The 14346-nt window shown below is 32.7% G+C and overlaps 1 protein-coding gene across 4 annotated transcripts in view; it reads left to right on the forward strand.

The window, feature by feature from the left end:
- The window catches only part of CARPA (Carbonic anhydrase-related protein A), a 71117-nt gene that overhangs the window by 37160 nt on the left and 19611 nt on the right, over positions 1 to 14346 (forward strand). For all 4 annotated transcript variants that reach the window (XM_065345016.1, XM_065345017.1, XM_065345015.1 and 1 more), the window contains exons 3-4: positions 6136 to 6183; positions 13823 to 13959. In XM_065345016.1, the coding sequence (XP_065201088.1) occupies positions 6136 to 6183; positions 13823 to 13959 (185 nt within the window). The remainder of the gene's footprint in view (positions 1 to 6135; positions 6184 to 13822; positions 13960 to 14346) is intronic.

Consider the following 14346-nt stretch of genomic DNA (forward strand, 5'->3'; position numbering starts at 1 on the left):
TTGTACAGAGAGAAACACAGATTATACAAACGCAATACTGCAATCCGTGGCGAAAAACGAAGCGCGCAAAGTGGTCACCAATTAAATAACTAAAACAAATACCTATTATCTGCTCGTTCTTTCACATGCTAGCCCATAGTAATCCGCAAAGTACACGAAAGTCAAGGAATTCTATCTCCATATAACGAATTAGGTATTTGAAACCATTTGATACCTTTTCTCTATTTCCACCTCGCATTTCTTTTCTGTCTTTCTTTCTTTCTTTCTCAGTTTCTCGCCATGAAAATGCAAATATTACTGAATGAGATATATGAGCTTGTAAACATAAAGAAAGCGGTAATTTTTCTCACTCAATAGTTGACGTCTTTTCTAAAGAGCGTTTAAACTTAATTTAGTTTATGTTTAGGGGAAAATACTGTGACTCAGCTTTAAGTGACTGAAAACAGTTTCAAGTCTGAACTTCATCAATCAGGGGTTATTAAAATTGTCACAATGACGTTCCCCACGCATAATTCTTGTAGATTTTTGTTTATTCAGAAATTCCATTATTATTATTATGCGAAATGACTTCATAACGCAGAAAAAATGTGCTCATATCTTTTGTCCTCCGGTTATAGATTTCAAATTAAATTTTCTCATTAACGCATCTCCCGACATTAATTTTATTTAAACGTAAAGTGTAGAAAAAATTTTGAATTCATTTTCGCGCCGTTATAATACGTTCTATAGTTTGAGAGCATTCGCTGCGTACCCTGTATTCGCGTTTTAACGAATGCTTTCGAAGAGAAAAAAGCGTTTTCCTTGATCCGGGTTGTCGTTACATTATACCAACAAATTAACATCCTAATTAATTCGAACAACAACGGAATTAATGTTTAGTGGTAGTCGTACATTATCAAATTTAAGCTTATCATTTACGCGGCTTCTCGCGTCGTGTAGGCATTTTCAAGTCTGCTTCAACCATCGCTCGCTGTTGGGATTTTTGAAAAAAAAAAATTACTGATTATTTTATGCTTCTGTAACGTTTAAGTACCTATGTACTTAATACAACAACTGTACTGTCGAACGGTAAAAAAATTTCAGAGAAAAGAAATTAAATTTCAATTTTAGAAAAATGAAATTCTCCATATTGGGAGAGGGGAGGTCTGCATAAAAAAACATCAATTTTCCTTTGGGGTGAAACTTTTTTTTAATATTGTGGATGTGCGAGTGTTTATCGTAAGAAGGGCGCGGCGGTGGTGCTATGAATTTTCAAGGTGTTCAACTACCCTTCCTCCTCCCCCCCCCGCCCGTGAAATATTCAACCAATTCGTTCCTTACACAGTCTACATAGAATGATTTCACATTTTTTTGAGATTAAAAATCAACATTGAATTTTTTTACTGCTCATATATTTAAAAATTAGAATAGACTTACTATAATGCATGTACGTAACATGTATGTACTTGATGAGACGTGATGTGTGGATTCCACTTATTCGAAAATATTCAGTTTAAATATCAATAATTAAATAATTTTTTTAGATCAGCTACCTCTCAATGTCTATATGCAGCCCATATTTTTAAAAAATGGATGACTGGAAGAGGGAAACACTATAGGATTGAATCCAAAAAATAATTGATATTCAAATTTGATAGCCTCAAATTACGTACTGAGAATCTGCATGTCAAATAAAATTTTGTAATTCCTTAAAGTGATTGGAGATGCTTGAGTGGAGGGGGTTGTTTCCTGAAGAAAAACAGGGAGTCGATCTCATCAACTTTTAAAGTTATTTTGAATTTCCTTCAAGATTGAGAGAAATTATACTCCCAAAGATTGTGTTGAGATCTCATTTTGAAAATTGGTTCATCCAAGAGGATGAAAAAATGTATGGCGTGTATGATTTTTTTTTACTGAATAACGGAAGTCAACTAGTAAAAAAATTGAGTGAAATGGGATGGGGGTCAACTTAATTTTCAGTTCAAGTTATTGGAGAAGTTGAAATTACGGCAAACTGGGTATGCAAATTTATTAACACGTAAGCGAATCACATGTACGTCTTACTTCTGTGAGAGAGAAATTTAAAAACCTGTATAAAAAGTAATGTTGCCGTTGAGGAAACGGCTTGGATTTTTTCAAGTTACTCTGAAATTTGCGCTGATATTTACTCACTAATACTTACATTAGAATAATTCCCCTAAATATTATGTTTCTATTAATTCATCGCGGCACCCACGGAGGTGATTCATTAAATATTTTTTATAAATGAGTGGTTTTATGAGTTTTTCGATTCAATATACTCGACTCCAACATCACGCGAAATGAAATCGGTTTAAATGAATCTGTATGGAGCACTGAAAGGAAATTCGAGATAATTGTTTTAAAATGTTAAAATATCTACTTGTAGGTTGAACTTTTATTTTTGGATACCTATCACCCTTCTGACCTCGATTTTCTAACAAAAATCAGACAAAATAGACTGATGAAGTGTCGACTTTTTTTTTTTAAAATTTGACACAATAAAATTTTGAGATTTTTTAATCAAAGGTTCCCTTTCCGCTTCCCTTTCCCATTTTTCATGAGATTTTTTTCAAAATCATTTTACTTCGAAATTTTAAAGAAAAGTAGGAGGAAGATGAGAAGGATAAGGAGAAATTAATAATACTCGTATGGATAGATTAGTACCTAATTTTTGAAAAATCACAAACTTTGCCATGTCATTTTGAGATTGTTTCACAAAAATACGTATTTCATCACGCAACGTCAGATTTTGAAAAAAGTCTAGGATCGACTCACCTTAATAATTATAGGTATCAAGTTCACATGGAAATTTTGACAAAACTAATTTACAAATTTTTTTTTTTTTTGCATCTTCATGAATGTTTAAAATACATACCTATGTATGTTCAATTTTCTTCATGATTTGGTCTTTTAATGCCATTAATGAGAAAACCTTGACCGAAAAATTATAAAAACAATTGTTATTTATGGTAAAGTTGTCGAACGTGAGAAGATGTTGGAAAATCTGCTGAGATCAATCACCCGGATATGGTTAGAAGTGGAGGTTAAGATTATACGCGAAACATACGCGACGCTGCGCACCACACTTTTCCCTGAGCCAAGTTACCTGTAACGCTAGAATTCCTCCAAGATGGATAAAATACACATACGGGAAACGAGAACGATTAATATTATATTTCCTTCGCGTATTACGAATTAAAATTCAGTTAATATTGGATATTTTCGTTGGTAAAATGGAACAGTCGGAAGGTAACTTTTTAAAATACCGTGTAATTGTAGTTTAATGAAGTAGGTACCTAAAATTTTCTTGAACATGGAATGGAATTGTATACGTTCAAACCCTCAGCACCTATATACCGCTGTTACCCCTTTCTCGAGAAGAATTTTTCAACGTTGGCAAATTCTGTGCATTACTAAATATGTTTAGCTAATATTTGCGCTCAACGAACCAATTAAATTATGTGTACGTTTTAGATTCTTAATATGATGGTAGGTTTCCAAAGAATCGAGCAATCAAGCACATGGGGTTATTTTTATTTCGTAAATTATTAGTTAGGTAGGTAGGTACTCGTACTAGGTATATAAGTTGAATCAGTCTGTGACTCGTCCGGTAAAAACCTATACATCTACGTACCGTGCGACTACAACAAGGGTTTTATTTGTTTACATTTCTATTGAGTAACGCTTCATAAGATAGCTTTTAACGTTTCATTAAATATTAGTCAACTTCAGAAGGCATGAATTCGTAATGAAATCGATACGTGTACACGCGCTTATATTTGAATGAATACCACCGCGGTTGATAATCAACTGAGAAAAATTCAAAGAAGGCATTTTTAATGAAGTTTGTAAAGGTAGCAATCGTATCTTACTCTAGGTATCGACAGCCGAGCGACCGGTACGAAGAAAATTTCCATTCATTTTGAAAAACGATAGATAGGTACTCGCGTAAGCTCGATGCGAAATCCACATTCTTTCGTTCATCGAATGAAATTTCCGCCAAACGCGGTATCGACTGCAAGTATAGCTTATTTTCAGTTTGTGCAACGATGACGCTACCATGTCTGGGAATTTTGGCGCCGAACTAGATAGCGTTATAGTAACATTCAAGCCAAAAAAAAAGGAGCGATTTTATGGTAAGGCCCATTCACTATAAAGGGGATTGCTCAACTACTAACAAAACACAACTAATACAAAAATGGATGAAGCGTGTCTTAATGGCGCCGAAACAGTGATTCATATTTTACAAAATATATTCAAAACAATGTTACATACCATACTTACGTATTTTCATTTTTCACGATGCTCCTCCGAATTCCGAGCATCGGATGTAGGAAAAATTATAACTGCGAAATCGCGGAGATTTTAAATACTCTGAATTTCTTGTCGTTTATATCGAACCCGCGGAAAAAGAAACTGAGTTATTTTTAAAATGCGAAGATGAATAGTAATTTTCCAGTTTGGCGATATCTACGAATTTTGAATACGAGAAAAATTTGTATTGTAAAAAACAAAAATTCAATTTTCAATGTTAAAAGCGAATAACAATGGTAAACGACGAGTTGGAAATTTCTTTAATTTCGATCAATTATCAAGAAAACGAAGGGCGTCTTAATAACTTAAACTTCTAGCAACTATTCAGTGGTAATTTTGCTTTTAAACCGGAAGCACCCAAAGTGTTGGTCGCTTTGGAAATTCTCTTAATACAATAAGAAAATGAATTTCACTCCTTTTGTGATACAAAACCGCAATTTGAAGTAATAAAATTTTATTAATGAAATTGGCGGTCCCTAAATTATTTATCCTTCACACCAAACTGATTTAAACACCTTTACATTTGCCTTGATTGTCTGCCATATGTACCTACTTACCACAGATTAAAAGTAGGTCTGTGTGCATGGGTATAAAACTTATCTGCGTTTGAACGCAGTTCGCAGTTCATCAAATTGAAGCATTATAGACTCTTGCAGGCCCGTAGCCGAAAAAAGGGGATATTGTCCCCGTTCCGTTGAAATACGTACTACCTAACTTATTTTTTGGAAAACTACCGCAAACATTTTCAATTGGGCTTATGTAACTAAATACGTATGTACCTGGTTGAGGAGGGGTTAAAAAAATTAATAGACTCTTTTTTTCAGAACTTTTTGATGGGCTTGAGTAACTGTTTTTTGACCGTAGGTACTTTTACCTATTCTAAATTATAATGAAAAATAAAATTGTTTAAATTTATTAAATGTTACTATGTTAGTGAGAAAAGAAGGAGATCTTTTTGTACATTTACCTTTCCTCTCCCTTCCTTTGAAAGCAAAAGGTAGGCAGGCTATCGACAAACAGCAAAATACAACCTCTCGCCTCACCTACAACGTTGACAAATTTAAAGGATAAAAAATTGAATATTTGCTTAGTGCCCTTTGAGACGATGGAGATTAAGATGAAGGTGTATCATTGCCTATTCGTTCGGGTAGTTACATCCACGAGTTATACGACTATAAATTCGAATTATGGTTGCCGCGTTTACCAAACAGGTCGCTTTTTGACTCTGTTCGGATTCGGACTATACGATATCTTTAGCATTGCGAAGAGATTAAGGTTGCAGATAAACGACGAGAGGTTAGGGATGAGCGACATCCTCCCTCTTCGCAGAAATCATAACTAATAACCAATGTTTACTCGAGTGTTAAGTGTGAAACGATTGCGTCTCGACATTTGGCTGTTTTTAAGCGCCGGTTATCCTTATTTCTGCTCCGCTTATCATCTAACATTTTATCGTTGCATTATAAACTGTATCATATTAAATATCCTTACTAAAAGCATGTCTCGCCATCTGCTATCAAATTTTACAATCGCTCTAATTCGTACGTTGTTTTAAAATATAATTCCGCTTTTGTTGGTGAAAAGTTTCTAGGTGCGGGTATCTTTTTTTTTTGCTCCAGCTTTTGAATCACACGTTAATTTCATGTGAAATATGTATAGACTCGTATTTTGACAGCGGTATTGTTGAAATCCAAATTCAAAATACGCAAACTAGGATTTTCGGAATACTCAGTATTTTATCCCCTCCCCGGCCACCTTCTTCGTTGTCATACGAATGTCTATGTACCTACCTATTAATTTTTTGATTTTTTTTTGTTTCAGTCACATTCGGAAACTGGGAAGAATGGTGGACGTACGATGGAATATCAGGTAAGTTTTATGTTTGTGTGAAAAATTAAATACGATCATCCCGCTTTCGTTAAACTTTTTCCTTCATTCTATATTTTTTTCAAATTGCTCTGCCAAAATCTGGGTATGCGCTGTGAAAACGGAAATTGGTTTAGGATTACCGATCATCTACCTACACCTAGATATAACCGCCCTGTACTTACCATTATTTTCAAGTTGCATTTCAAATTGTATGTCAACAAAAACGTGTTTTCTTTTAAGATAACACTAAGCGTTATGCATATAACGTCCTTTTCAAAAGAAAAATAGCGTTGTTTATTTTTTTTTCACTCGAAAGTTCTAGGAAAGCAGTACGCATGTTGTGCTGATCAATTCTTTTATAAGACATATGAATAAGATATGTATGTATGATTGTATCGTTTGTATTATTTCAATCGTAATCCGTCTTATACTCGTACGTATACAGGTATTAGGTACACCGTAAAAAAGCTGATTGAAATGTGCAAATATTTTTATTTTATTGTAAAATGAAGTTGTCCATAAAACCTATTGTAATGGTTTTATGCATTTTCTTTTCTCAAACAAATACCTAAATTTGTTTTGTTTTTTTTTAATGGAAAAGGTAGTTTGATGATTCTACGTTTATTATTAGAGGTATGTACACTGGTACAGTGATTTTTGAATGATACGTTCATATTTCCTTTATGATTATATTGGTATCCTTATTTGCAAAATTCAATTCTGAAGAAGCTCTGGAGTAGGTACCTAAATATTGTTCTAAAACTTGAAAAAACGTTTTCTTTTTTTGAATTGTTTTGGCCAATTTTGTTTTGAAATTATACTTCGGGTTAAATTTGATCTTATCGAAGTTTTGATCGGATTAGATCTGGATAAGTATACATATATGTTGGTAATCAGATTCAATATTTCTTTCTTGGTATTTTACATAAAAATATGTATACCTAATTCTAATGTTCAAAACACGAAGGAATGCTTCACGGCGGCGCTGAAAAGTGGTTTCATTCAATTTCAATTCATCCAATTTAATAATATAGGCAAAAGTTATTTCATTGCGGTTCATTTTCAAGTTATTTATAATATGAAATTACCGTAAAAACATATCAAAAATTATGGCGTTTTATTTTCAACTTGGAACGCAGTTCATCATTCGTTTTTCATTACTCGAGTTCGAGTAATTAATGAAAGAAAAAATTAATATTTAAGAAATGTTAAAATACGTAAATCACGCGATGATACACGATTCATTCTTTCTTTTCCATAATGAAAGTTTTACATTTTATTCCAATAGAATGAAGTTTTGAAAACTGTTTGTTACCTTATAGCTGTTCGCTAAAAAAAAAAAAAAAAAAACATAAAGTTGAAGACCTTTGAATCTTTAAGAAATATCGTACTATCGTACTTTATACATATCTTTGAAAAAAGCTATAAATCGCGTGTAACGAGTGAAAGCGTGTATCTATAGTTGCATAACCGCGAGCTGAATATTTGATTTCACGCTGAACCTGTCATACCCTTGTCAAATTATTGAAAACAAAGACATATCGAAACGCGATTATTTTTTGTATATATCTTTTGTTTTTGAATTTATAGGTATGTAACAGGTTTATTTTTACCGATTTCAGACGAATCTGAGCACCATTAGGCATTCGGTGATAAGTTAGATACCCATACCTATTTTGCGAGTAAATGTTGGGATGAAATCCCCCGCGCGGAAAAGCGAGCCATAGATATGATATCTAGATGTTAGTGGAAATTAAATCTCGAAAGTTTCGCAAAAATTACGAGCAGAGTTACTCGGAAGCGTTTCTTTCGTATATTTTTACAAACTTCAGGCCAATTGCTCGAGTTAATTTAATTTTTTACGCGTGCTTGGCAAATTAAACATTTTAACAATTGACGCGAATGAACAGAGTAACAAGTAAACAGAATTTGAATTCGGTAACCATTCTTTTTTCAAGATGTTCTGGTAAAAGGCGAAAAAAAATCAAAGTAAAAAACAACAACAGTCGTGTAAAAAAAAAAAAAAAAAACGTTGACAAGGAGACAGGCATGCAAAGTATGCAAGGCGGAAGAAAAGAAGTGAAATCCGATATTCCGCGGAATGGAGAACCATTTATGAAGTGACGTATGCGTTTCAGGGAAGCTCGACAGCGTGAAATTGAGTTGGTTTACCTTATACTCTTTTCCTCCTTTCTGACTGAGCTTAAAAGTTCCTTTTATCGTTTCTTTGTTGGTCCTCTTTTATAAACTAGCCTTATTTAGTTGGTGTAAAAGTCCAAAATCATTTGGAGAGAAAGTAACCACGTTACGCGGCACCGTGTACTTTACTTAAGGTACCTACAATACCCATTCTTTTTTTTCCTTCTTCTTCTTCTTTTTCAAACGTGCTGATTAACTTATTTCGTCTCGCATACGTGTAGGGAAATTTTTCAACGTAAATAAAATTGTTTGATTCAAACGAGCAATTTAATGGATTTATTTAATGTGGCGAGTTTTTAATACGTGGTTGACCTGAAAAAACTTCTGGTCGAGTGATTTCTATAAGTAGTTGTGGCAATATCTGCAAGCATCGAAGGTTTGTTTCATTATTGAAACTGCCATGTCCGAGCCTATTGTTTGTTTAGTTATAGCGTTCCAAGTTTTAAAATGTACTGTTTAAGTTTCGACCATTCTTAAAACTGGCTTTGTGATGTACAAAAAAAGAGGCTGCACATTGTCAACAGTTGAAACTTTTTTCGTGTTTCAGAAAGTTTCCTTCATTTTTTATTTAAACGATTTTTCAAATGTACGTATAATAATTTATCAGATTTTCTGGTCATTTAGTATTGCGGATTCTTCTGCCACAATATTAGAAAATGTCTTTCTTGTAAAGAAGTAGGTACTGTATTTACTAAATATTTTTTTCTCGTAATAATTTAGAACGTTTGCCGTTTTGATTTATAGAAAAAAACCTTCGATTTTACCTATTGTTGCCGAAAAATAATTATTTGCTTCGATATTAGAATGAAAACTTGTTTTAATTTTATCTATAGGTAGGTGCATTATTTCTCGCGTGAAAGGTTTTTTTTTTCGTTTCAATTTATTTTTTTCCTTTTGGGATTACCTGACCAACACTTGCAAAAAATATTGTTTATTTAGGTATTTACTTCTCATTTATGTCCTCTCGAACACTCCAATAAAAAATGTTGTTAGTTTAAACATTTTACTAATTTCGTGTTACAGCCCTCACGAAAAAAAATAGGCATGTGTATAAGGTATTCGAAATTGAATGTGATTGATATAGGTGTATTAAGTAGTGAGTAGTTTTTAATCATTTTCCAAAAAAAATATCGGGAAAGTCTGTTATTTTGGGAACTTTGGCAGTTTGTAAGACCTCAAAATTTGCGATTGAATGACTGAAATACGAGCTACTGTGGACTACTCTAATGGTCCTCTAGAGTGAAAAAAGCTCGAATCTAGATACGAGTCTTCGCAACATTTCCTTGTTAGAAGACAACTGTTTTCCTTCATCCTAAAACCGGAAAGATACAAAGAAAAAACAAATGTGAACTAATAAAGAATGAAAGAAAAAAAATAGGTACGTAGAAAATGCAGTTCTACATACTAGCAATATTTTAAATATTTAGAATAGCGCGATGTTGGCATGTTGCGATAAAAACGTAAAATGCGGAGGTAGACGGCGTACAGGTAACAACTCACGTGGGTAAGTATTCGGTATCTGAAGACACTACGCTATAGGGTCTGTTTATTAAAAATGAGAAATAACTGAAACTGTGTAAGAATGAATGAAAAGGGAAAATGTTGACCATGCAACGTGTGGGTGATAGGATAAAGGATACTACGATATTTGTACCAGAAGATAAAACAAGATGTTAACATTCGAATGTACCTTGCGAGTAGTATAGAGCTACGACTTATTACTAAGGTGTTTGTTTCGTAAAAATTTCATTTTTATTCGATTGATAACTAGGTATTTTTGTGCAATTTTTTTATCTTCGAAAAGATATTATTTTTTTAAATCCGAATGATTGCGAGTATCTGGGTTTTGGTCAAATGTTACTTCAATTAAAATAGGTATGTAGTGCTACCTACCTACTTTCTTACTCAAATATATTCTCACATCACGCCATCATTTTTTCACCAAATCAAGCAGATACGAGTTTGTGGGTACCTAACTAATTGAATAGAAAAGGAAAATTTTAATCACGATAAAATCGAAAATCTGTTTTACATCTAAATTATGTATTTTAAATTACACGCCGATGAGAATAAATAAAAAAAAAGTTTCTATACCGTTGGTACATAAAATATGCGATACGAACGAACATAAACTTAAAGGATTGCCTTTAAAGATTGCTAAACGGAAGCTTAATGTTTTCAGCCATCTAGAACCTTCTTATCTTCTTATCCGTGCGGTCTAAGTAAAAAAGTTACCTTCTCAGCGAACTTGCTAAATGATTTTTTTTGCTCCACGTTCCCATTACATAACATACTTGAGCACATTAATTTTTTTTTTCGCTTTAAATTTGGTGGAGTTTGGTCTCGAGTAAATAGCAATGCAACGGTATATGCTTCTCCACGACCAAGATACGCTTTAATCGACATTTTTGACGTTGATACGTTGCAGAAATATTTCAGTTTAACGATCTCATTTTCGCTGAATGAGTGATTTGTGGTAAAAATTTTACGATTAGCAATAGCAGACCCCCGCGTTTATTTTTCTTCTAATTTATGTTGAATTTTCCATCATCCAGCACAATTTTTAACAAACTTTCAAGAAATTTTTTATCGATGAAAAAAATATATCGCATAAAATTATTAATAAGTATTTTACGATGATTTTGTACACGATACATAAAAATGCAGACCAGATATCACCACACGAAATCGATTCGTTCCACTGTTTCATATTTTACAGACGGGTTAAATATTAATTTTTCTTTCATTTTATTAATAAATTCCCGAAGATAGAAATTTGAAATTTTTGCCTCAGACTACTATAAAGTAAAAATAGGTAAAACAACGTAATTACGTGATTCGTAGCATATGACGCGAGTGTTTTAATAAAATGAGGAAAAACGTTACACGAAAAATCCCCGCTTTTTAGGAAATTCTGTATAATAATCGAAGGGAAACGGTGTTTAAGATGGAAATGAAGTCCTGATTAAAAGCATAACGGTAAGAACTTTAAAAATTACCACTTATACTTTTTATTTTCAAAACAGAAAAAGCTTCGTAGGACGCTATAATTTGTAGACGAGGCATTGATAATAAAAATTTCTTACTTGGAAAAAAGAACGAAATAACCAAATCCAGCAAGTTTTCTTTCGTTGTATCTTGTTCCCTTCGATATCATTTCATCTGAAAGTGTGTATAATTTCAACTTTAACGTAAAAGTAGCTTCGCAAAATGCAGCGCGGAATTTTCGTTCAATACATTAATTTTTTATGCATACATAGGTAGGTAGGTAAGTAAATGAAATTCTATCGAAATTCGTACCTATTCGGTCGAATTATAAAAATGTTGGCATTTATGCACGTAACTTACCTATACCTATCTTATGCTTACCTTTAAATGCGGAGCATTTGATAACGTAAATAACTTGTTGATTCGGAAGCATGTAGATATACCTAAGAGCGTATGCAGGTGTGCATAATTGCATTGCGCATAGAGATTAAGAATTGGATGTTCGTATTTAATGTTGATAGCTGTACTTTGATTTTAGGTACCTAAGTGATCTGTGATTTGATTGAGTATTAGCTGTTGGATACCATCGTTTTGAGCGTTTTTAAAAGAAAAATAATGGAGAGAAGCACAATAATTGAGTTTATTTAGACTCGATCTGTTGGAAATTTCATATTTGTGATCAAGCACGCGCTGAGATTTTTAAAATATTGGGATAGTTTTCAAAAATATCACTCACCTGTGATTTCATCCTTCTCCCTTTCGTCTCTTCTCTACGTCTACCTACGTTATACTCGTAAAATGAGTCGTATTTTGAAAAACTTCTGTTAAAATTTATTAATTTACATTTTTTTTAAAAATGTATCCCTACGTATGTACGGCAAACTTGGTAGGCAATTTATTTCACTTCCTTTTTTTTATTAGAGATTTTTCGTTAGGTTGTATTGCGTAAGGTTCTGATGTCTATAATCATTCGGATGAATTTTTATAAAGTTTCAATTTTAGTAATTTAGAGAACGAAAACTTTTTTAGAAATTCACATCACGTAGATCAAGTTTTGAATTTGATTTAAAAAAAATTATAATAAATATCATCCAATAAAGCAAAATTAAGAGGTCTAGTCTAGGTATTTGGAAAAAAAAAGAGTAAAAAATGTGTTATGAATACAAGGCTTCTACCCACCTGTTTTGTAAATCTAGGTAACCTAAATAAACGTAGTACATACCTACCTATATAAATGCTGAACAGTTATCTATACCAGATGGAATGGAAAGCACCCTGAAACACCCTTGTATTAGAAAAATTGAAAAGGAAAAATCGTCGATACCTAATAAGAGTACCTAACCTTATAGAGAATACATCTTATATTTTCCGGTTATCTTTTTTGAAATGGCAGTTATTAAAAGGCGAACTTCTGAATAATGTAAGACTGCATAAAAGTAGCGCAAAACTTAAGTGAAAAAGCGAGTTAGAGGAAACATCATTGACGGAATTTTAAATGAAATGGCCGCTAAAGGTTGCAAAAGTCCGCTCACCTAATTGTTCTTTTCTTACGTACAACAACGGAATACGAATCAGACTTTTATTTTAAGAAGAAAAAAAAAGACTGACGACTTGCCGAACCTAATTAAAAGTTTTTATTGAAAATCTAGTTAATTAGTAGCTGATTGAAAATAAGGGAAAAAGTAATTAGTTTTTGATTGTGAGACTACGCTTTGAAGTTAATTCACAAGTTGAATTCCAAAAAATGAAAAGTCTATTGAAAAGTTGTATTTTTATTATGAAATTTAATAAAAACTTCTTATCCATTTTCATCACGGTGTATTTTTACGTTTTTTTGTAATTTGAATTATCGGGTCTTTTTCTTGTTCGTGTTTTTATACCTAATTGACTCAGTGGTCAATATTGCGACTACGGAATTTTAATATTTCCAACTTTTACCCATCGGATTGTTTTTATTGTTCCGTTTCTTTTTCATTAACAAAAACGATGCATTTTTATCTACATACATAGGTAGTTATTGATTAAATTTTGGGGTGTGTTTTTCAAATTCAATTTTAAAAATCCACTACACTAGGTAAATACTGTAATGTACGAGTAAATGAGGGAGGTTGCAACTTACAAGTGTGATTTTTTGTTTGTGGAAAAAAAGATTAGAGTTTAATAACACAAGAACAACTGATTGTGCAGAAAATAACGTTATACATACACAACGTTACTTCATGAATAACAATTAATGCGAGGAATCAAGTTTATATATTAAACCATCTAACGATGTAAACCTACCTAAAGTGTGAATTAATTTCACCCTATATTACGGCATCATTAAAGTACCTAACACTTTGTATCGTTAGTTATTAAGTTATATAAGACTAGAAAAATAAAAATGGGTTATTGTATGTAAATAGTTTTTAAAAATCGTACGCAAATTGAAGTAAATATAACTTTTTTTCAGGTCCAGAATATTGGGGACGATTAAATCCAGATTGGGGACTTTGTAATAAGGGTAGAAGGCAGTCACCTATAAATGTAGATCCGACCAAACTACTATTCGATCCATTTCTACCAGCGGTCGACATAAATAAAGAAACAGTAAGTAATTATTTCACACACGTTCTAATTTAAACTATACTTACCTTAGAAGTTCAAAATTGTCATATGGGTATACGGTACTTACCTATCCAAGATGTTATAATTTATGCAGTTTTTGTCCCTTACAAACAGCTAGGTATTCATCTTTTAATCTGCTAAAAAGAAGTGTTGCGAGACAGTAAAAATTCTGGAATAAAATGCGACAGAATACAAACTGAAAATTATTTTCCCATGAACCGAAGTTTGAAAGTTTTTCTCGTAATCCCCACCTGGACGTTTAGTCTGGCTCTTATGTAGGGCGACTCGTTGAGAGATACCTACTGTAAATTTTCTTTCCGACGCAATATAAAAGCAAAGCAACAAAAGCTTAGTCTGACTATGTAGTAG

The sequence above is a fragment of the Planococcus citri genome, chromosome 1 (assembly GCF_950023065.1).
Source record: "Planococcus citri chromosome 1, ihPlaCitr1.1, whole genome shotgun sequence".
NCBI classification, from domain to species: domain Eukaryota; kingdom Metazoa; phylum Arthropoda; class Insecta; order Hemiptera; family Pseudococcidae; genus Planococcus; species Planococcus citri.